Here is a 24,804-nt window from a genome sequence, read left to right as displayed (position 1 = left end):
ATTATAACATCATCAAGGTAGTCTAGATACGATAGCAGGCTAGTGAGTTCAGTTTCACATCCTGTCTGTAAATTATGCCATCGCCCTAGACTGGTATCGATGCGTTGCTTGATAAATCAGAGGTCTAAAGCTCTGGTCCTCTAGGTCCGCTGTCCTGGAACCTTTAGAGGTGTTCCTGATCCAACACACCTGAATCAAATGGCTGTGTTACCTCCTCAGTATACAGTCAGAGTCCTGCTAATGACCTGATTATTTGGCTCGGGTGCGTTGAAGCAAAGATACATATAAAAGTTTCAGGACACCGGACCTCCAGGACTGGAGATGAAGGCCCCTGGTTTAAATCACTTCCTCACTGAAGTTATCTGACTCTCAAAAAAATAAAAAATAAAGCCAGGATCAGTGACTGCTTTAAAGGGAAAAGATTATTGAATAGCTCCAGAGAGCCTGCAGACAATTAGAAAAGTTTTGATGTTTGTTTGAAGGGCTTTGAGTAATCTTAAATATGATACTCTAATAGCTGTTACTGACAATCAGTTTTTAATGGAGCAATCTTTGTGAATAAATGTTCTAATTTTCAGACTAAATATTGTTTAGACAGGGAATAATGTTAATTTCAGTGGATGGGTCTGCTGGAATTACGTCAGGCTGTTATTGTTAATAATATCCTTAGTTTATTTCAGGCACACATATTACAGAAATTGAATGGAAGGGTTAGGGAGAAGGGAGTGTGGCATCTGAACAAAGAGACAAAGTTTCAAAAATTAAAAGAGTGTGGTGTCATGTTGTTTTCAGCTTAATCGACCCAAACCCAAAGTTGGCTGTTTTAAATATTGGTGAGGAGTTTAAAAAGGAGACTAGATCATGAACAGAGATGTAAGAAGCTATTCAAGAAGGATTTATGTTGTTCAACATGTTGAGACATGTCGCAGGTTCATTCAGGTTGTGAGACAGCAAGAGAGAGCAAGACTTCAGCTGGTAATAGGAAGGCTCAGAAGAGTTCAACAATGTTGCTCTTTTTTATCTTTCGAGTTTTCAAACTGTCATTTAGCATGTTGAATCTTAACAAAATTAGTAGTAGTAGTAATATATGCTATAAAATTGTAATAATTTTGTCCTTGTAGTAAAATACCAGCAAGACCCTGTTTCACAGCAACTGCTCATTGTACCCACTTTAATTTCACTTCTGCTTCTTATGTAAATAAATAATAACTGCTCATGGAGATGATAAATTTCTTTAAATTAAATCAAAATTGGCTTAAACGGGTATCGACAGGTCATACAAAAACTCGAGATCTGCCACACAGAGCTATGATCGGTGCCTCGTTCCCAGTAAATCTGCCTTACAGGGTTATCTCCCGGCGAATGCTTTGCCTGGTTTCTAAGCTGCAAAACAGACTGCAGTCTCCAAAGCGGCGCTTTTCCAAGCAGGGGGATCCCTCTCCATTCCTCTGCGTTAATCTCCGGCCCATCTGAGAATATTGAAGACCAGCATCAGCAGTTTGCTGAGATGTTTATCACGTATGCCACACACACATGGGCCGGGCACAGGACTAGAAAGACAGTGCATTTGTAGATTGGCAGTGCAATAGTTCTTGGTGATGGATGAGGTGATAGCTGCCACCGCCTGAGCCTTGGCATCATGTGAATAATTAAAGCCTGCCACCGGTGGAACAATTATGTGCTGCCTTTGAAAGATGAGGCAACGGATAAAGCATGACACGTGGTGAATAGCAAAAGGTAGTGGTGGTGTTGGGTGGAGTGGGAGTTATGGTACATTGTCCTGCTGCAAATTGATCCACGGTGCTGTTGCTGCATTATCATGGGCGGGGTCACTTATTATCCAACAAATATCTGTGGCCTAGTTGCAGCAGATGGCTAGTTGTCTCATGGTCAACGCAGATTGTGAGGTCTCCTTCTGATGTCTGATCAAAGAAGATTATTATTTTTTATTTAAATGCCCTTGGAAGAGCTCTAAATGTGCCCTTGGGTAAAGCTTGCCTAGTGAGATTGCTGATGGTCAGCAGTATGAGAAATTTGACCCTGTTTTTTTTTTTAAACCCATTTAATGAACATAATACATCAAAGGAGCTAGAGTTTCCTGTTGCACTCAGTAATCTAGTTGCTGATATAGTATTGTGTTAGCCGTTTCTGATTCCCAGAGCATGTGCAGTGAGAGTGTGTGTAGTTGAAAGGGCTCCTTTGGAGTTTTCGTATAAGAAACAGTTTCAGCCACTCTCCGAAAACTCTGCTGTTCTGTATGTCCTGAAGCCCTCACGATCATACCAAATCCACTTAACTTTCCTATAAAACGGATCCATTTGGATTTTTGGATTGCTGAACTAGCACTATTATTGCAAAGTAATCTGCTATCATGTTTTCCTGACCACATTTGACCCTTTATGCATAAACAGTTTGGTGCTGAAAAAGACATATTTCTGTTCATAGTCTTTTGTAGGAGTTCACTTGTAGCTGAGGATTTGACCCCCTGCTGTCCCCCCGCATCTTTTTTTTTTTAAAGAGATCCTATACATTTGGGGGAAGTGTGGACTTTAATTTAGCCATTTGTGCTTCATGGAGTGCAACATTGATTATGGGAAAAAAAAAAATATTTCCTGATGTTGTTCGCTATCCCAAGAGTTACATTCAACAATCTGTCTGCCTACTCAGCCTTCCTTCCTGTTTGTTTTTTGGTTTTTTTTTCAGTTTCTGCCTTTCTGCCTTTAAAACATGGTAACTGTATGTGTGTGTGTGTGTGTGTGTGTGTGTGTGTGTGTGCCCGTGCGTACGTGCGTTTCTAGTTCAACTTTAAAACTGCCAAAGTTACTTTGAATTCTGAGTGTCATCAGGGCCTATTTGGCATTTTTAATGCCAAATAAGGCCCTGTTGACAGCTATGTTTTCCTGAATAAAACATTGGCAACTGTAACAACAGGAATGAAATAGTCATTCTCTCATTTGGTAGTGGTCATAAAAAAGGAAGAGGATAGCTTGTTATTCTCCAAGTAGTACTTTCCCTTTTCTGGAAGTATGTTTACGCATTTCTCTCTGCCATTACCAGTGGCGGCTTCTCACTCGGGCCGCTCGGGGGCAGCCACCTTCGAAATTACAGGAAGAAGTTGTTGACACAGTAAGAACAAATTACGAAATAAAAAGTAATCAGCACTTCTGTTCACTCATGAAATGTGTCTCACTTGTGATTTTCCAGTATTGCCACTAAATGTTACCGTAATTTTGAGTCATTGTGTAATTTTAAAGTCAGTGCTGTTAGACACCAGAGAAACGTGGTTTTTCTTTTTTTTATGTAACCTTTTGGCTTCCATGTGACGTCATGCTGGCCTCTAATTGATTACTTACAGATTCTCTTGTGGGCACCGTTCTCTGTGCTCGTGGCCAATGAGTGCTTTTTGTGTCTTCATCAAATCAGATTGATTCATGATTCCTGTCAATCAAAGTTACACACCTGGCACTTCTGATAAGAATAGCACAAATGTCACTCAAGCATTACCAATGCAAACAAAACAGTAGAACAATAACAAAAGGACAGGAGAGCATGGTGCAGCAAATGTATTTATATTCACCTAAAAATATTTATATTTAATGTTTTTTTGTATATTGTACTTCGAATGTCTTTGTTGAGAGCAAAGTGGAATCTAAGTCAAACTCCTTGATGTATGAGGTAAATTTGTGATTAAACTAATTCTGATTTTAGTACTGATTATAATCTCCAAAAACCTTAATTTCTCAAATGTACATCACCGCACGCAAGAACGTCTGATTGGGTGATTTTACCATGATAAGACGCAAGAAACAAAGCTTTGTTTGTTTTACACTGTTTTATTAGAGGGATGCATTTATTTGAGTAAAAAAATAACTGAAATACAAAACTTGACTTTTTTTCATTCCTGAGTCTACTGTGGTCTTCTGTGAAATAACTTCATAGGTCTGACAGTTAATCAAGTATTATAAACATAACAAACAAACATAAATAGGTTTGCTATGGAAATTCTAGGCTGTTCTCGGAAATCATTCTGTAAATTAAAACAGTATTCGGGATTTTAGATGTCAGAAGTTATGTTGCTTTACTTTATTTCATCAGTAGCGTTCCAATATTCCAGATAAATTGCTGCTTGTAATGCAGGGATGCAAACACCTTGCCTTTGCTGTGAGGATAGCATGCATCCACTCAGTGCAGATTTGTTTCCTGCAGTGCCAGGAAACCAGAGCACGAGGTGCTGGCACGAGAGCCGCATGTGTTTAAACTGGCAGACATTTGCATTTATTATCGCTCGGTTTCTGTAGGAGCAGCACAAAAAAAAAAGAAAAAAATTGAGAGAAGTATGCCAGCAGGGGAGATAAAACTGGCTGTGCATGCAGCAAAAGCCAGACACCCGCATGACAAGAGTGGCGTAAAGAAGGTAAGAGTAGGCAGAGAGAAAATGACAGCCCCTAGCTCCTGCCGCCTACCAACTCTTTAAATCTCACTGTGATCTGAAGAGGAAAAAAAAAAGGAGAAACACGAACAATAGAACCTTGAGCATAATTTATAACGGCGACATTTGGAACATGAGCTTTGATGAGCTGCCAGACTTCTGTGAATGTTGTTCCGCTTTTGTTTGTGTATGTTTGCTGATGTATCTGTCCATGTGGTGTTTTTTTTTTTTTTTTACATCTCTTTTCTGTCTCCTCTCATCCATTGATACCAGAGAGTGGGAGACGTATCGACTCCCAGTAAAATAAAAGCAACACTTTTGTCATGTCACTTGTTATGTTGTGTTTTATCTTGTTTCAAAGTGTCGTCTGCTACTTTGCCGAGTTGTTTGGAGGCAAAGGAGATAGATTTGGAGAGTGGCAACTAAGCTTGTTATGTGAATTAAGTGCCAATTGCTGCAAATACTGAAAATGCTGTTTTTTTTTTCTCCTCACAGCAACCACATTAAAATAGCATTTGTCTATTTACTTCTCTTTTGTGTGACTATTGTGTTGGATTTGTATTGATTTAGAAGATAATAGTTTACTTTCATTCTGTATTTTGATATATATTCCAAATGTTGTGTTTTCGCAATTACAAAACTTAATGTAGTTTATTCAGATCATGAAATCTAGAATTGTGCCGCTCAAGGTGGCAGCATGTTGGAGTAGCTCTTTTACTTTCATGCTGGTTTGTTCTTTTTAAAAATCTTTAATTCCTCCTTTTCTGGGTGAAAAAATGGCTTTTTAGACAATTATTCTGTCTGGTTGTTGATGCTGTGCAGCTGAAAAGATTTTTGCACAGAATTTTGAGAAATTTGGTCCTTTGTTATTGTGTAACCATGGCAACAAGGTTGTGTTCTACTACTGGGAGCAGCTAATTAACATCTGAAAAACCTCAAATAATACCTCAACTACAGCTTCAAATCCCAGTTGAGTTGAAAAGGAGGCACAGTGAATGCAGAACAGGACCAAGGAAGAGATAGAGAAGGAGGAAGCTAATACTATCTATTCCACCAATTATGAAGGGTAAAGTCAGATTGTTGGGAAACAAGTTGTATGACCTACTAGCCCTAACCAGGACCCAGCAACAGATTGGGAATGCAGTTGTATGTGTTTCACTGAAACATGGGTACAGGATCATATCACCAGTGTCTGTTGAACCTTCTGATCAAACCAGCAGAGATTTGGAGGGGCATAGCAAGAGCAAAGGAGGTGGATTGGCTTTGCTTGTGCACAACAGATGGTATAATCCAGGACTGTTGACAAGTGCCATCAACAAGTGCTGGTTGACTTTAATCATACCTCACTCTCTGCTACTCTTCTAACGTTTCAACAGTTTGTCAGGTAATCTACCAGAGGAAACCAAACATTGGATTTGATCTATGCAAAAAAAAAGGACCTATCGGGACCCTCACGCTGTTTGAAGTGGAGTTGAAGATACCATCACACATGTTTCACAAACCCATTGTCATCTAGACAAGGAATGCAACACTGTGAGGTTCATGTTCTTTGACTTCTCCAGTGCATTTAACACAGTTCAGCCTCATTTGCTTTATCCAAAACTCTAGAAGACTCAGTTGTAGGCCTCCACATACTACCTGGCCAACAGACCGCGGTATGTGATACTCGGGGAAGTCAGCAGAACAGGAGCACCACAGGGGACTGGACTCTCACCATTAGGTTCACTCTTGACACCTCAGACTTCCAAAAGATTCCTATCATCTGCAGAAATACTCAGATGAGTCTGAAGCTGAAAACGGGGAGCTGGATAACCGCTTTGTGGCATGGTGTGGAGACAGTCATCTCATCTTGAACATGAATAAAACAAAGTTGATGATTGTAGATTGCAAGAGAAACGAGAATAAGTGAAACACTATGTCCATCATGGAAACGGTGTAAAGAGCAGACTGTACTTCTTGAAGAAGCTTATGTCCCTCAGTGTTTGCAGCAAGATGCTGCAAATATGCTATAGACCTGTTGTGATCTCTTTTGCCATCATCTCTTGGGTTAGTAGCATCAGAGCCAGTGACTCAAAAAAAGCGCATACAGCAAAAGAGTAACTTCAGTCAGAAACATCTTCACATCCTCTCTGAGAGAGACTGCCAAACAAGATCTTTCCTGCCCACTCCCATCTGCAGCTACAGTACAATTCTTTGAAGAAACCTTTGAGTTTGAGAATTTTAAACTGAGTGGAATTGAAGTGACTGACCAAAACAACTTTGTGCATAAGTGTAAAGTTGATGGAAAACACTGCCGAAAACATTGACATGTATTTGTAGTGAACCCACTTTCACTGTTATACCCTAAGATAAAAATTACCCAGTAAATAAATCGAGCCCACTTGTGTGTAATTTTCTGTCAGTATAAATCCAGCTTTCGCGTGAAGGCCTCAGAGGTTTGCTAGAAAACATTAGAAAATAAATATCGCTATGAAGACCAAGGGACACAACTGACAGATGAGGTCGTAACAACATGGCACGACTGCAAACCTACAGAGACATGGCTATCCATCTATACTGATGAGGCCAGGGAGAGAGAGAGAGCATTAATCAGATAAGCAATTAGAAGGCTCCACAGTAATTCTGGAGGAGCTACAGAGATCCTTTGCTTAAGTAAAATAATATTGTAATAGGCCAAATATAGCTTTTAGGGATGATTGTCTAAAGAAGTGTCACTGTTGAAATAAAGACATATACAGTTCTGCATAAAGTTTCCCACATGTAATGGAAACAAACGTGTGGAAGAAGGTGCTCTGGTCAGATGAGGACAACGTCTTATTTGTTCAACATGCAAAGCATGGTGTTTTAAAAAAATGAACAATGCACATCACACTGAATCACTGTGAAGCACGCTATGGGGAAGTTGTTTTTCAGCAGGGACAAGGAAGCTGCACAGGGTTAGTGATAAAATACATGGAGCTAAATCAGAGCACTGCTCGAAGAAAACTCCCGTCATCAGAGGCCGGTGTCCTGCAGTTATTAGATGTCCCTGGTACAACACTCTCCTCAGGGGGCCATCAAGTTTTACACAGTCCTGCTAACGACTCACTAATTATTTGATTCATGTGTCTAGATGCATATCTAAAAGTTGCAGAAGATCAGTTGCTGACGACATAAATTTCAACACCCTTTAGTTAAAGACAGCGAACGAGATGAGACAGCAGCAAAAGGGTTGGTTCTTCATGCGCTGATTGGAGGGGGGCTGAATGCAAATGCACACCGCAGCTTATAGTTTTTTTAGGGCTGGGCAAGTTAACGCGTTAATTTCGCGTTAACTCATTAGACTATTAACGGCGATATTTTCTTTAACGCGCGTTAACGCATGTTGGTCACATGCTTTTATTTTGTGAAGGTCTGTTGCTGCGGTGTAGGGGTTTGAATCAGAACAGTAAGTGGCGATAATGCGCCAATAACCTCGCTGTCAGCCCAGCCTCAGATTCAAAGAGGAAGAAAGGTGCTGGCCGGAAAAAAACACAGCTGACATGCGGAAGGCGGTGTTTCCCTCAGGTACCGCGAGCGAGCTTAGGCGAGGCGAGGCGGTGTGTTGGCGGCCGGAACAAGTTTTGTGCGGAGCGGAGCGGGGGGGGGTCTGCATCGACGCCGTCGGTGAAGTCGCTTCTCGTTTCAAAGTATCCATGTATTTTTGCCTGTTTTCCCCCTGCCATTCACTATATGCGCGCGAGAAAGCAACAACAAAAAACCGCGTGTCAACGTCAAATAAACGCAAGCATATCGAGTTAGCAAGCATTTCAGTTTAAAGTTCTTCCAGCATGGAATATGACAGAAACAAGTTAGTTGGAACCACTGCCAAGTTAAACTTTGGTATTAAACATAAAATGGTAATGCTGCTCCCTGCTGTTACCTCAGAAATTGCCTGTTTTTGGTAGATTTTTTTCCCCATAAAGAGAATTCCCTGTCAGTGGCAATAAGCTTTAATTTATTATTTTTGCTATTTTTTGTTTTACATGTTTAAGTTGAGCTTTACACTAAATATGTGTTACTGATAAGTGCTACAAATGTTACAACACTTTTGTTCATATGGCAGCAGAACATTAAAATAAAAGTGCTCTTTACACTACTTTTGAATTCATTCTTGGAGTTTGTAAATACAATGCGATTAATCGCGATTAATCGCGATTAATCAGTGCGATTAATCGCGATTAAATATTTTAATCGTTGCCCAGCCCTAAGTTTTTTATTTCTAAAAAAGAAAAAAAAAGATAGAAACTATGCATAATTTTACTTCCACGTTACGATTATGCATAACTTTTTCTCGGTCGTTCACACACGGTCTCGATGCAAATGCAAAGGAGTTTGTGGTTGCAACAAGACAACGTGCTAAGGAGTTCAAAGCATAAATATCTTGTTCACGGCACTGTTGTAGAGATGGCCCATTTTGGGGGAATTATTGCCCTATCCTTCCGGTTCCCTTTTTTTTGAGAAGTTCCACTAACATTTTAATTTGCCTTAAAATGCCGTCGAATCACAGCTCGTTCCCTGCCACTTCCACTTCCACTGCGTGTCGGTCTGAGCGACAAGTCACTGCGGCAAGAATTGTCATTTTTCAGCGGCCAAAAATGGAGGCGTCTATCTGCTGCAGTGGCGGAGATTAAAAGATTAATAATTCAACCACAGGTCATGAATCACATTTTTCTCCCCCTTTTCTTTCCAAAGAAACACTGTGACACCTTCCGTTGGCCGCGTTCGGCAGAGGGCGGGATTAACTTTCCGTATTGTTTTGGTACGAAGCGGGAGGTCAGGAGAGCACTTCATCATATAATGCAATGGTGGCAGCTCCGGCAGAGTATTCACAGCTAACACGGACATGTTGGACATGTCGGGGAGAATTTAAGGGACCGTCTGGGTCAAGGTCAATCCAATTCCTTTGGAGTGAGACAATTGGGATGCAATTGAAGACTAATTGAATGGTAATTTGGCACTTTAACCCTACGAACTTGAAACAGAACGGAGCTGATCTCTGCTCACGGTCCTTTCCTTTTATTTCTGTTAGCTGATAGCGATTGTTTTTCTGAGTATTTTAAGGCGTCATGATGACTGACAGAGCCTCATCTCCTCCAGATTCTAGCCGATGGTTCTAATTCTTTAAGCCACTTTAAGCCAGCATGTTTTGAAGGGACTATTTCTCTGTGTCACTCCAGCCTCCGACTTAATGTATAACCCCCTCAGCTGGAGTATAAAGCTATAACCTCATATCTCAACACCCCCTTTGCCTCTCTGCTCACGTTCCCCCAACCTGTCCCCCTTAACTTCACTTTGCGTCCCCTTCACCTCTCGTTACTTCTCTCTCTCTCGTTGCAGTTGCTGGCTTCGCCTGGACACGTACTTCATCTGGAGTTTCATAGGACCTGCAACCTTGATAATTATGGTAAGCTACAGTCCCTTCTTCTAATAACCGCCACCCACTCTCCCCTCCCCTTTCCCTTCTGCTCATTAACCCTACTTAGCCCGCGGGTCGCTGCTTAAATGGTCCACAGAGATCCCCTTTTTTTCCCCGGTTCCTCTGTTGAGCACACATGTCACCGTGAGGCACGGAAGCATCGAGAAAAACGAATGAGGGGCGTAGAGGATATATATTGCAGCGTGTCACTGCGGCGTGGTCATTGGCTAAGACAGTTTTGGAGAGGGAGCTGAGAGCGACGTTGTGGCGCTTGAGAGGCAAAGAGAGAGCGAACTCTGCTCTTTTCGCAGTGTTGGAGTAATCCGCGCCGCGATTATGATTGATTTTGTGCCCGTTCCAACTCGTACTCCACTACCCTTTCTTCATCTTCTGCTTGCAGCCACACAGTCCGCTCTGTGGCTGCAGACACACATGCATGATGCAAGGAGGACACACACGTTTTTTTTTTTTCTGTGCCTTTCCCAAGTAGGACAGCACCTTGTTCCTTTCAGAATTGCATTTTTGAATCCGATGCAAGGCAACCACTTGCAGCTGTAGCTGCTATTATTATTATTATTATTATTATTATTATTATTATTATTATTATTATTATTATTATTATTATTATTATTATTATCAGAGATCAAACCACTTGATCTTGATTTAAACCCTAATTCAGTTTTTTAGAAAATTTGAACATTGCATAAGACCAATGTATAAGGATTTTGAATTAAGTAATGTTGGTGTATTCAGCACTAGGTCGGGGCTCCTTTTGCATGAATTACTTCATTAGTGCCGTGTGGCAAGGAATCAATCAGCCTGTGGTTCTGCTGAGAGGTAGAGGAGGTCCTGCCTACTTTAATAATAGAAAACTCCTCTGTGTAGTCACGGCTGGTGTCCTTCATCTTTCTTTTTACAATACCGCATGGATTCTTTATGGCGAGGAGGTTCAGTGACCTTTACAATGTCCGGATCCTTTAGTCCCCCTCACCCTAATTAAAATCAAGAAAACGGACTTGAGACTTGGGAAAAATAGGATTTAACTTTTGATGAACAAATATTGTTAGTGCATTTTCTTTTTTTTTTTGCAACCAACAACATTAAGAAAGCACAAAGACCAAAAAAGCAAAAAAATAAATAAAAAATACTTTCACAACGAGGGGAAGAAAATAACTTGTTTTGATTGGAGTGAGCCCAACTCGGTTTTTCTCCTATCAATGAAAAATGATGAAAACAAGTACTCCACTCAAACAAATAAAGTGTTTATTCTGCAGCCTAATGGCAAAAAAAACAAAGACTGAAAGAAAAAGAAATCCCGTGGGACATTAGCGTCAGACTGTTATGGATATTTTATGCAGATAATGCATGACAGCAGATGAAAAAGCTGTTGAAACCTGGCCTTCTGTTTGTCTTGTGTCTATGTTTTTTTTATTTTTTTTTATTTTATTTTTCCCAAGCCATTAAGGAGCAGAAGAGCCACAGGTGGCACACAGCTGCTCTGTCACTATGATGAAATTTGGGGTTGAAATGTGGGAAAAAAAAGTGAAAAGGTCCAAGGTGTACAAATATTTGTGCGAGGATCTAAATCTCTAATTGTAAAAAGTGGATAAAATGCCGACCCGATCAGTAATGACACGTATCTCGCTGCACAGCAATGATCTGTTTGTCACACGCTATCATGCGTACGGCACCTTGATGTGCCAGTTTGGCGTAATTGCGCGGATTGCTGCTTTCTTTATCCCATCACTCGCCTCCTTCTTTATTAACGAACCACAACGGCCGTAGCTCAGCTGAAGTTGATTTCCAACCTTTGGGAATCCGTAGCGGTTTATTTCATTTAGTTACAAGTTATTATTTGTTTAATCTTGCCACATACGAGCTGAATGTCACCTGTTTACTGGAGGAAACTATGTTCCATCAGACTAATTGCTGTAATTTGTGAGGAGTCACTCTAAACAGGCCCTAGTCACGCTGCGATTGGAATTGGCTCATTTTCCGTTCCTTGTGATCACAATCTGACAGAGAAGATTAATGAGATGCGCCACAGTCGGCATGTTTATTTATTTGTATTCTTTTGCGTGCTAAAGAAGAAGAAAGAAAGCGGTATTCCTGTGAGGAGACAAAGTGTGAGTAGGACTCGTATCGCTCGGTCCCCGCGCTCTCTCTGTTTTACCTCCACGGAGGGCTTCAGGGGATTTTGCGCTCTGTTTGGCAAAGTGGAAAACCGAGTCTGGCTACAGCGTTCCGGCTTTGTGCTACAAAGTGCCCCAATTTAAAATGAATGGGGATTGGGACACGAAATGGACCAGCTTCACTCGCTGTTTCCCCCCCTCCCTCTCTCCTTTTCTCTCGCAGCTCAACGTGATCTTCCTGGGCATCGCTCTCTACAAGATGTTCCATCACACGGCCATTCTGAAACCAGACTCCGGTTGCCTGGACAACATCAAGTAAGAGCACTCTGATCGTCCAGATATCCATTTAAGTCACCCTAGAAATAGCGCCTCGCCTGTGCGCCTTTGTTGCAGATTGAAAGAATGCTTTGGTATGAAGGCTCGGGGCTTGCTCCCACTAAACCCCGCCTTTCACCGCTGAATTGTGTTGAGCACGAGCTGACATGCTTCGATTTGCAATGAACTTTTAGAGCCAAACCCATGTTTCCAAGGTGTTTGTCCTTTGTCCTGCCTTTCTCTCAGGGATCCTACGCAGTCTGGAAAAGTATGGCATTTGATAACGGTATTTTTTTGCGTCGGTATAAGTACGAGGAAAAGAAACGAGTTGTGGAAAATATTTTTCTTTATTCCTTATTTCGTTGTCTTATCCCCTCACCTCCTTTTTTATTTCTTCCTTGTGTCATTTGTCTCTTTTTCCTGTCATCACTTCTTTCCTTGTGTTGCTCCTTCTTTTTCTGTTCCATAATCGTTGTTCCATAAGTTCTTTGCCATATTGTTGCTTTCCTTCATTTCAATATCCCTCCATCTTTTGGCCCTACATCCTTTCTTTATGTTATCACTGCCATCCTTCCTTTTCTCTCCTTTTTGGTAACAATCTTTTTATTTGGGTCATTGTTTCCTTTTTTATTCCTTTCCCTTGGTCCATACAATTTTGTGTGCCAAGACTTTTCTTTCAATCATTCCTTACCTTCTTCCTTGAGTCGTTTCTTGTGCCTTGAGCCTTTTTATTTGGCTATTGAGTCATTTTCTCCTTCCTTGTGTCCTTTTTTCCCTGGGTCCATCCATTTGTGTGTCCTATATCATTTCTGTCTTTCAGTCCTCCCCTCTTCTCCTTCCATCCATCCATCCACTGCAAAAACGGATCTAAAAATAAGTAAAATGTTCTTAAAGTTAGTGTATTTATCCTTGATTTGAGTAGGTAAATAAGATTATCTGCCAATGGAATGAGTACTTTGACCCCTAAAATAAGATAATTAGACATCCTGCCCTTAAAATAAGATGATGGAGATGAATTGCTCCTATTTTAAGTGCAAAAATCTTATTCCATTGGCTAATCATCTTATTAACCTGCTCAAATCAAGGACAAATACACTGATTTTAAGAACATTTTACTTATTTATAGTTCAGTTTTTTTCAGTGTCCATCCTCATGCCCTTGCTTCAGTTATGTTAGTTCATTGTGTCTTTTCTTTCCTTATGTTATTTCTTCTTTTGGTCCATCCATTTTTGGGTTTAATGTCCTTTCTCTCTGCCATTCCTTCCTTTAATTACACACCTTTTTTATTTAGTTTCATCCTGATATCGTTGTTTTCGTCCTACATTAATTCTCATTTTTCCTTCCCTCTATCCTCTCTTCCATCCTTCATTTATTTCTTTCCCTAAGTCTGTCTGTATTTCTTCCTGTGTCAACAATCCTGCGTTATGGTCTTCCTTTCTTGTGTCCAACCTACATTTCTTCTCCATTCTTTGTTTTACACCGTCATTCTTGTGACCTTCCATACTTCTCTCTTTTTTCTTTCCTTCCTCATTTCATATCTCCCTTTATTTCCTTCTTTGTTTCTGTGTTCATTCCTTCCTTCCTTTATCGTCTTTCCTTGCCTTCCGTTCCATCTCATTCACCAAAATCTCCCAATTGACACCATAAAGTATGCAGATTCATTCCTCTCTTTGCATCCATGTTTAAATCCTTCCCCCTGTATAAACATATTCCTTATATACTTTGTAATCCTTACTATTTTATATTTTAAAATAAAAAAAGGACTAAGAACTCTGTAAAACAGGCACAGGAAAAAGTCTGAAATATTCACATGAATAATGTGCAGGAACCTTGTTCCTTCCTTGATGTTTTTAAACCATTATTAAAAGCAGTTAAGTTGCGAACACCCAGCCTGAGGGTAGGGGGAGCCTTATTCCGCAGAGGTAAGCACCTCTCATTATGTTTAAAGGTTATGCCAGTCCAGGTTAAAATCAAACAGGTATTGTGTTGCGTCTCCATCATTATCTAAATAGGAAGCAGTCGTTGGCTCGGTCGAAAAAAAAGGCCTGGAGACAATCTGACAGACCCTGGTGTTATCTAAGTCTTAACTTGCAGCTGATTAAGGGACAACATTAGCAGAGAAATGCAAGCTTTGACTACTCACAATACATTCAACACATTCAACGGAAGAAACAAGTAGGGTTTCTGTGAGTGAAATAACCTAAATCATGGCTGCAAGATGATGCAGCACATTCGGATGTCGGGACAAGAACATTTTCTGCAGATGGCTGTAATGTCGTTTTGCTGCCTTTATGCTCTGATGGATGCTTGCTGTGTATTTTGCTGTAGGTTTGCTTCACATTTTTAAGCCACTTTAGACACATTATTCCTTTTTATGCCCGGTATTGTGGCTGTATTTCAGCGGCGTCACATTGCTGCGAGGGTGTCTGTGAAGTGACCCCTGTCTGCCTGCCACTTTTCTGTTGCACACACATGAATGTGTGAAAGCACACGAGGAATAAATAGATAAATGAAATCATCATCATCAGCAACTTGGACATAGACTTTCAGATCATAGATGACCAGCGTGTTTCTTCCCTCAGAAGGATGTGACTGAGTTAACACAGTTTTACATACCCTCATCAAGGGTATGAAGGTCTATATGAATAAACAACTAGCAAAAAAAAACAAAAAAACCTAGAATTTGGTTCAAAAGCTAGAATTTATTGACTAGGATTTTCTGTATTTCACACATGGTTATGCATACAGGCTCAAATATATAAACTCCAACCAGTGTTCTGTAGACTGTGCCTGAGGACGTTCTAAAGGAACCATGTTTTCCATACCCGCTTGCCCATTCTGACTAAATACTTGTCTTCTGGTAAAAAACAGCGAAGCTAATTGAATTTGGTAGGTTACCTGGGTTTTAACCATCTTTTACACAACTTCTGCAGGGGTGTTGATAGGTTATTCCATTAGCTGGATGTTAGCCTGCTAAATCTATTCTCATACCAGTTATGATGCGTTGATGTATACTGGTGCCCGAGCTTTACCTCTCTAGCTGCTGAATTGAGGTTAAGAATTGGAGGGAAGTCCTGCTCTTTATCCCATCCACATTGTGAAATGTAGCTGTGCAATTTTTAGTTGTAAACCCCAACAGTATGATGCTCCTACCAGGATGCTTGACAGTTAAGTGTTATTAAGGTATTATTAAGTTATTATTACAGTGTTATTAGGTATTGATGTCAGGACTCCACGGCTGCTCACATGTTTTGAGCTGGAAATGTCTTTCTTTATTTAGCACCATGTCAGTGCATAGCAATGTAAAGAAAGCATCACTGTGAACTGTGACACTGTCGTTTTAGCAGCTTCCATGTCATGAAAGGCTTGAGCCATTTCTTTTTCATCGGAGTCTGACATTTGGAGTCTTCGTCTAGACCTTAGAAAGCCTCTGACACATCTAATTAACTTGTACTTCCACACAGTTATTTAAACTGATGGTCTTGGTAGTTTTTTTAAATAAAAAATACTTCCCCATCTTGTGTAAATGCACAACTATCCTTCTTAGATGCTTAATTAATTCTTGGGATTTCCGGCTTTTATAAGTATTGGTTTATCTAACACATGTTGTCAAACAAATAAGCAAAGAGAAACTACCTTGCATGATTACTAAAGGAGAAGGGCCCCTGCCTTGTCAGCTTTAGAACCATCAGAACTGAATATTTGAATACTTAGGGAAATGTGTTTAGATGTTTGAGCCTGTATGTATAATTTTGAGCCTATGTTGATTTGGAACAATCTGAAAAAAAACCACACTTTTTTTTTAATCTTCCTAGTTTTTACTCATGGAAGTGTCATCATCATTATAGTGTGGGAAAAAGGATGATTCAAATAAATAATCAAAAGTCCCAAATAAATAAGACATTTAAGCTCATATTAGGTGTGATTAAGCTTCTGAACAGAGCTGTCCTTTAAGGCAACAGAAATGGGCAGAGCTTTAACATACTATTTTGGTAGCCTGTCAGAATACAAGTTTTTGTTTTTTATATTTTAGGAAATTACACAATCTTGTGCCCACATAGTTGTCTGGTCTGTTGACTTTAAAACACTTCATAAAAACGGTACTGAGGCTGCAATACTTTACCGCATTGTTAATTCAATCTAGACTTGACTCCTGTAGTGACTACATAATGTAATACTTACACAGTCACAAGACCTCTGTTTAGTATTCATTCTCATAGATTCTCTCTCACACTCCGGACCCCCTGCTGTAGCGACTATATTCTAGCGGTTCTCTGCAAACTGTTAAAACTGTAAGAGCGGTTTCCATCAGCTCTTGTAAACTTCCATCAGTTTACAAGAGATTTGAACCGAATAGATTATGAAAAAAAAATGCATTTGTGCAACATTGTTGATAAATGATACAAATAGTGTAAATGCAGAGGCAGAAAAGTACATCCTATTTTCTGGAGATCAAGCACATTCAGACACGACTATTCTTTAAGCGTTCCTGCTTTGTTGGTTAAAAAAAAAGTCAAACACAAATGCAATATTGTAATTTTTACCCGATATTTAACAATTTAAATTTTCTTCTCAATCTTGTGCCCGATGCGTCATCGTCGGTTATGATTTTTTTGTCAATATAAAAATAATGATTATTTTTCCATCACTATTGCAATAAAACTGGAAATAAATAAATTTAATTAATGTATGTATCTAATTGAACGTAGAAGTAATTAATCAAGTATATGATACAATGTGACATCTATTCATTAGAACTCAGTTATTTAATATTAGAATCATTCATAATTATTTATGTATTTCTTTTATGATTTTGTTCCCCTTTTTTTTCGTTTTTGGGTCTCAGTAAACCACACCCGTCGACAGGGTGGGTGGGGGGGGACAAACAGGTCAATGGTCGCAGGTCCAGGAAAGAGGGGGAGCTAAAAATGGGGCTCTGATCATAAATTGTCCATGTAAATATTTTTAGTTTTAGTCCACTGTTCTCTACTTATGACTGTATTTGTTGCATCATGTTGCAAATTTGGTCATAAAATGTAAAATATGGTATTTTTATTAGAAAAAAATGTGACAAAGGTACAGTAAGTCTTTTATTAATTGTCAAACTGGTGTGGAACAGAAACGGTTCAGGGTAGCTAATACAAAGAAAACAGGAACGTTAAGTAAATCACAGTAAAAGCATTACAATGTATTTCAAATACAGGAAAGCTAAAATAGCCTGAATCCCTTAACAAAAGGAAATTACTCAACAAATAAATAAAATGGCAGAAAGCTTAACCCCCTGACAGTAGACCCAAAGTTGCTCCTTGCTCACCACAGTTAACACTCACAGTGCAGATGGAGCTTCTGGCTGATTGGTCAGACAGCAGAATGGATCAGACATCGATCACCCACCCGACTGAAATGACCAATTCCGGGTCAAAGGAACGTCGTACATGTAATCAGAAAACATGAATTTCTCAGAGAGGGCGAAGGACCAGTAGGCAGATGCAGCGGGCAAGAATTACCAAAGTATTTGACTTATTTTAACTCCAACAATGGCCAGGAAAACTTTATGCGGACTAGATGATAAACAGCAGCTCAAAAAAAAGGCCTTATTCTGCCATGCAGACTGTTCTCTTACGAAGCTGAGAAAAGGTAAACTAGTGCACTAAATTATGTAGAACATTTCCTAAACAATATAAAGGAAGCTTTATAACTAATAATTTAATCTGTCTTTTTAAGGCTAATCAAATAGAGCCAAAGAAGCAGTTAATCGGCACAGAAAGTCAATCTCTGATCAGCTTCAATAGACTAGAACAATGTTATTTCCACTGCTTTTCTTCTAAATTGCAGCAGAAGCAAGTAACTAAAACATAATAAAATGGGAAATATTTATTTAGCAACTTTCTTCTAAAAATCATTTTCAATTATGACTTATTAAACTAATCATATATTTAATTTGGGCTTTTTGTGTCCAATTGTTCTTAATTGACACATTTAAGTAATTTATTTGTTTCATTTTGGCCACTTTGGACATTCATATATCTTTGCAAGGTTCCTTTTTTTTCTAATTTTGGACAATATAATGTTGAGTTAATTTTGCCAAAAGAAACATCGAACGTCTTTGTTTTCATTCTGCTGTGATTTATAACTCCAAGCCCTCCTAAATGTAACAAGCAGCTGACCTCCTGACTCCAAGTTGCACCGATTTTAAAAGACTGGCCACTGTTTTCTGTGTCGAGTAAGAAACTGGTCCATTGTGTCAGCGCTCATTCATCTTAGTGTTGTTCTTAAGGTGTCACTGAACCCAAAACTGAACGAACATGTTCACAAAACTGGTCCGAATGTCATCGGCTGCTTGTCTTGTTAAAGCCAGTATTTAGTCATAAAAAGGAAAGTAAAGAAAAGAAGAGTTTCCAGTTTTAATTCTCAGCTGAGCATAAACATCCTCTAATTGTCGCAGTTTAACTGTACAAACAATGTTTTTGCCTTATCTTTCTCTTCCAGTGTCACATTGAACTGGTTTGGTTAATCAGTGTGGCAGCATTTGTTAATTTGGTCAGTTTAGGATTTTTTTATTTTATTTTTTTTATTCAGTATTGTCTTCTTTTGTTTCATCTTTCTGTTTGGTTCCTCTTTCTGGTTTGATGTCAAGTTTTCTGTTTCGATTTCATCATTCTGCTTTTTTTTTAATTTGATATGAATATTTCATCTCATTCAGTCTGGTTTTATTTATGCCTGCCTGTCTTACTGCTTTTGATTAGGACTTACAATACGCCCTGCTACTTTTTGCTTGTTTGTCTTAAATGTTTTTCTGTTCTTCATTTCACTTTTCTTTTCCCTCTTCATTTTAGCTACCGTTATTATGATGGATGTGTTATTGTAGAGTGGCACTGGTAAGACGCAAAATTTCTTAGTACAGGCTGGAAAGTAAAATTGATTCTGTGCTTTGTCTCAACCCCCCCCCCCCCCATCCCCACCTCCCTTATCCTCTTTCCTTTATGGAGACACAGACTGTCCTGTTATTCATCAATTTCCGTGTGGCTTTTGCTCTCTTAGTAATTAATTCCAAGTATACAGTGGCTCAAACGTACATAAACCTCTGCCGATTCATGGAGTATAAGAAAATGAGAATGTGATAATTTTAAACTTTCGCCATGCTTGCCATGCTTCTTTATATATATATATATATATATATATATATATATATATATATATATATATATATATATATATATATATATATATATATATATATATATATATATATATGGTACAGCACAGGTTAAAGACAATCACATTTAGTTCTGGACTTTGGCCAAGCCATTCCAAAACTGCCATGCTTTTGTTGATGTACAGCCGACCTGGAGGTGAGGAAGAAGAGCAGTTCCATCTGCTTGACTTTCAGATCAGAGTACCGCCGCTAATGATGTGCGCCGTCTAACCTCACAGTATGATGGTGCCACCACCATGGCTCACTTTAGGTACTGTGTTCTTTTGCCAAATCTGCCTTCTGGAATTGTGTCCAAAAGTTCAGCTTTAGTTTAATCGTAGAATAATACATTCTTCCACAAGGTTTTTATGGTCTCATTTTTTAAATGTCATAAAGCTGCCATTTTCACAGGACATTTCAAGCTTGTGACATTCACACTACCTTTGTATTTAGCAAATATAGAGCATAATAAGACAAACATATCAAAGGGTGAATTATGCAAGATATTTACATAAAATGTTCATACCACATTGAGTTGAGACTCCAAAAATGTCTGTCTTTAAAATCTTTAAAAGCATTTAAGCGTACCCACCTTTAGATGAGAGGCCATTAATCAAAGCTTTGATGAACTCACACCCTGTTGGGCTGATTATGCCTCTTCTTGTCTTCTGAGAAATACTTTTTTAAATGCCTATGCAGATTTAAAACAAGCCGACTTAAACAGTTGTGTTCTCTGACGCAATTATTGTGACACTGCAAGTAACAAAAACAGTGCATATAAGATCCTTTGGTATGAAACAGGTAATAATGGTACAATTTAAAGTAGTCCTCCTGCTTAAATGTGCTTATTTTACATAATTTTGTTTACCAACTGTGACAGTAATAAGGAATTTCATTGTATTTTTTTTTTTTTTACTCAAAGTAAATGCAGTGTTGTACATGCAGTTTTCTGTCAATCTGCAAGAATCACCAGGAATTGATATCCATGGTGTGGTTATGTACAGTGAAGACAGACTGGGTCTGTGGACCATCACTAACAAAGTTTCGTCTGAAAGGTTTGGCGATTTAAAACATATGGGTTATGATCTGCCATAGAGTTTGATACTAAAGTGGTAACAAACTGCAGACCCACACGGACGTCAGTATAAAGAGTTTAACACAAATAACGGTCCTAATGCAAAAGAGATTTCAATTTATTGTCCCACAATAGCGATATTCAGTTGTGACATTGGCAAAAACACAGTTACACACTAAATCAGTAGCAAAAACACAAGCAAATGTAATCTAAAGTTAGTTTTAATGCAACAGAAAATTAACTTATCCGAAAGACTAAATTAAAAGTAAAAATAAAACCTGACTAAACATTGCAGAGTTATTGATACTGTGGCATACATTGGAAAAATTTAATATTTAAGTTAAACAGGAGAAAAAAACACATAATATTTACACGTCAATATGAGAAAACTATGCAGTATGCATGATTGTACAAGCAACATCTCGGAGTAGCTAAGTTGTGTGCAAGGGTACCCTAGCGTCGGAGGGGCATAAATAGTCATGCTTTAAAATAGCATTCATTTGTTAGAACTTATTAAACTTATTAAAGCTTTAAAAAAGCCAGTTGATTTCATTTGGCAGACATAACACTTTGGCACTGCATATCATAATGCAGTTCCTACATTTTGATATGCATATATATATATATATATATATATATATATATATATATATATATATATATATATATATATATATATATATATATATATATATATATATATATATATATATATATATGTGTGTCTAATATGTGCTGCCACCCCCCCCCCCCCCCACAAGGGGTTTATTGCAATAACTAATTCATAACATCTCTAAATAAAACATGCGTTTGAAGAAATGTGAATCAGGCATATATGTTTGTCGAGGTAGTGTGGATAATAATTTATGAAAAAAGGTGATATCAAGGACAGCAAATATTTGAAAGCAGCATACAATGCTTGGTAGTTTTTTTTTTTTTTTTTTTTAGATCACCTCTTATTTTAGGATGGTGGTCACTGTCTCAGAATTGCAGTTCTATCAAAATATTATCAGAAAAAAAAAATCCGAGGGATGAAAATGTTTAAACTTAACTGTTTGACATTGAAAATATCCTGGCGGCAGAGGGTATCCCTTTAGATTAAGTTGAAGTCCTCCCCGCCCCAAATAAACAGTTAATTTGCCAAAAATACTGTAACAAAATAAACTATTACAGAGTTAGTGATGCTGTTAACCCAGTAAGGATAAAAGTCTAATACTTTTTAACATACTGTTGAACTCAGAAGTTTTTTCCTCGAGGCTCCTGCCAAGCGGTGTCCTGAACCATCCCAGGATCTTCAGCTGATGTCTCCAGAAGAATATTCTCCATGTCCTTATATGAGTCATACAGATTCCTCTCTGGTGTGTTCTTTGTGACCTCTTTTGTCTGTCACCCACCACCCTCTCAAACAAAGCTGCCACTAGCGAGAGGAAGATATTTCTGGTTCTTTTGGACCCGCAGCATGTGTTTTTCAGTGCAATCTGAGGGCAGTCTTCTTGATGAAGTACCTCCCCCACCAGGTCATTAAGGCAGCCCTGGGAAAATTATGTTTAATGTCTGAGCCGCTGAATTCATAAATCATTTTTTTTTTTTTTGCTTTGCACCTGGCCCATTTATAATGGTGCTAAATGCAAAAGTCTGCCAGTTTTTAGGAGGGCAGTAAGATCCTGTACTTTTCTGAACTGAGAAAAATTTGGTTACTACCTGTTAATTTATAAAAGTCATCTACGCTATTCTTGGTCTTAATGTTTGCATTTGTATCCTTTGTTCAGCCAACAAGCACTCCATCTTTGCTCTCCCTGCATTGTTCCTCTCTATGTCCTAATTTGTATATTGTGTTTTTAGCCTCAAATGTTACAGCATCTCATTTTCTTTGTGTTTTGATTTATTTCTGTTTTTTTTTTATGCTTCTGTTTTGGTAATGTTGCCCAGCTATCAGGATTATGCACCTGAAGTCAAGTAAGACAAACCTGGAAGGACCCTTTTTCCCGATAATCCCATCTCTCATTCCCACCTCTGTATGAAACAAAATCAGAACCAAAAATCCATCTGGCTTCCTCGCTGAATCATTAACGTGATTAATAGGGGGGCACTCAATCATGCTGAAGGCCGCATTAGTGAGCCCACAGTACTCCAGCCTTAGATACACTGTGCCTTCAGATGTGACAAGCAAGATAATGTTAAACTGGTACCTGTATCTTCACGGTGCAAAGTATAGATGTATTAGTACTGTAATGAAGAAATGGCACTCACATCCGTCAAGTGGAAGCTATCGTCTATGAGCGCATTAAGGCTCTATTGGAAATGTGTTAAGGTCATGGGTCACAGTCCGAGCTGGACACAGAGACAAAGTTTACTAAAGAATGTTTGAAATGGAAATTTGTATTTGTTATATATTTCTGTACAAAGTTAGAGAGAGGCTGCTTCAAGAAAATTGGTTCAGTTTCATTTCAGCATTGTGTATTTAAACAGCATCATTTCACAAGAATAGTCATCTGAAGATGCTTCACAGTTACAAATGGTATAGAATCCAGTTTAGGGCAAAAACTAGATTCTAGGGCAAATATTTATATATATATATATATCTACATATAGATAGATAGATAGATAGATAGATAGATAGATAGATAGATAGATAGATAGATAGATAGATAGATAGATAGATAGATAGATAGATAGATAGATAGATAGATAAACAGCAGCAATGAATGGATAATTTAATCTGGCCATGTTATTATTTGTCTTGCCAACAATATGACAGTGTTACAGCTAACACTAGTTTTGTTTGCATTAAAAAAAAACAATCATTGCTACTGCTTGCGTAATTATTGAGTTTAGCTGTTATACACTTATGCAACCACAAGGGGCAGTACTACAGTCCGTTGCTTCTAATGCCGATCAGCTTAGGAAACAACACAAACACCAAAGCATCCAGGACATTCTCAGTCAACATAAATTCACAATTCTCTTGATTACAAATAGCATTTGTTAAATAAAAGTAGTGGTATTTGACTGATTCTCCTTACCCTTATAATGTTCTTATTCGCCACATCCACAGATTACACTCATCCTTACGTCTTTGCTGTAATGCTTAAAAGCCCCTAGGACTAATATGCTAAGTGTAAATCAACGTAATATACTGAAAAGGAAAAGATTTTTATATGTGTAAACTCTTCTTCATGGGAAGTTGAGGCATGAGTCAGATATTATTCTCGATCCGGCCTCACCTACTGTGCGGCACACAGCATGTCGCCAAAATGCCGAAAGAGTGCAGGTGGAGGGAAAAAAAGGCCACATTCTTTACACAGTGCCCTGGCATTGAGAGAAAGCTCCTCATTATCAAGGGACGATGTGTTCTCTTGGACGTTTATCTCAGTTAAACCTTTAGCTTGTGGAGGAATTGGCCAGAGACTTCTGAAAAAGCCTTGGGCAATAAGAGTCCAGCTTGTAACTTATCCTGTTATTGTCTGCTACTGAAAATACTGTATTGTTTAGTCTCTCATTCATATAAACTCTTATCGTACATGCAGATTTTTTCAACCAGTCTGTCACGTTGCTGTTTTTCATAAGTTTCTTCTCCTTAATTCATTTGTTTTGTGATTTTATTTACATATATATATATATATATATATATATATATATATATATATATATATATATATATATGTATATATATATATATATATATATATATATATGTATATGTATATATATGTATATATGTATGTATATGTACATGTATATGTACATATACATACATATATACATATATACATATACATATACATATGTATATATGTATATGTATATATGTATATGTGTATATATATATATATATGTGTGTATATATATGTATATGTGTATGTATATATATATATGTTTTAGATCATCTCCATTTTGGTACCTCTCATGCTTCACCTTCCAGTCTCAGAACAAGCTTCCTGAAAAGTGCACTTTAAGTTGCATTGCATGAAATTAAATTTGGTCCATAATTTGAGTGTTTGCTTCAATTCCAGATCATGGGTGATCGGGGCCATCGCCTTGCTGTGTCTCCTCGGGCTGACCTGGGCTTTCGGCCTGATGTACGTCAATGAGAGCACGGTGGTCATGGCATACCTCTTCACCATCTTCAACTCCCTGCAGGGGATGTTCATCTTCATCTTCCACTGCGTACTGCAGAAGAAGGTACCGAATCGTTGTTGAAGTTTTAGTCTGGAACTTTCC

General features: G+C 38.5%; 1 protein-coding gene across 22 annotated transcripts in view; it reads left to right on the top strand.

Moving 5' to 3' along the window:
* LOC105937280 (adhesion G protein-coupled receptor L3) overlaps positions 1–24,804 on the top strand; it is a 333,177-nt gene that overhangs the window by 284,170 nt on the left and 24,203 nt on the right. For 13 of the 22 annotated variants that reach the window (XM_036146482.1, XM_036146481.1, XM_036146486.1 and 10 more), the window contains 5 exons: positions 9,788–9,854; positions 12,222–12,313; positions 19,150–19,191; positions 22,513–22,539; positions 24,597–24,765. In XM_036146482.1, coding sequence (XP_036002375.1) covers positions 9,788–9,854; positions 12,222–12,313; positions 19,150–19,191; positions 22,513–22,539; positions 24,597–24,765 — 397 coding nt within the window. The remainder of the gene's footprint in view (positions 1–9,787; positions 9,855–12,221; positions 12,314–19,149; positions 19,192–22,512; positions 22,540–24,596; positions 24,766–24,804) is intronic. The other 9 variants (XM_036146500.1, XM_036146498.1, XM_036146499.1 and 6 more) reach the window with 1 other exon arrangement.

This window comes from Fundulus heteroclitus, chromosome 14 (genome assembly GCF_011125445.2).
Source record: "Fundulus heteroclitus isolate FHET01 chromosome 14, MU-UCD_Fhet_4.1, whole genome shotgun sequence".
Lineage (NCBI taxonomy): Eukaryota > Metazoa > Chordata > Actinopteri > Cyprinodontiformes > Fundulidae > Fundulus > Fundulus heteroclitus.
This window is presented reverse-complemented; position numbering and strand designations above follow the sequence as displayed.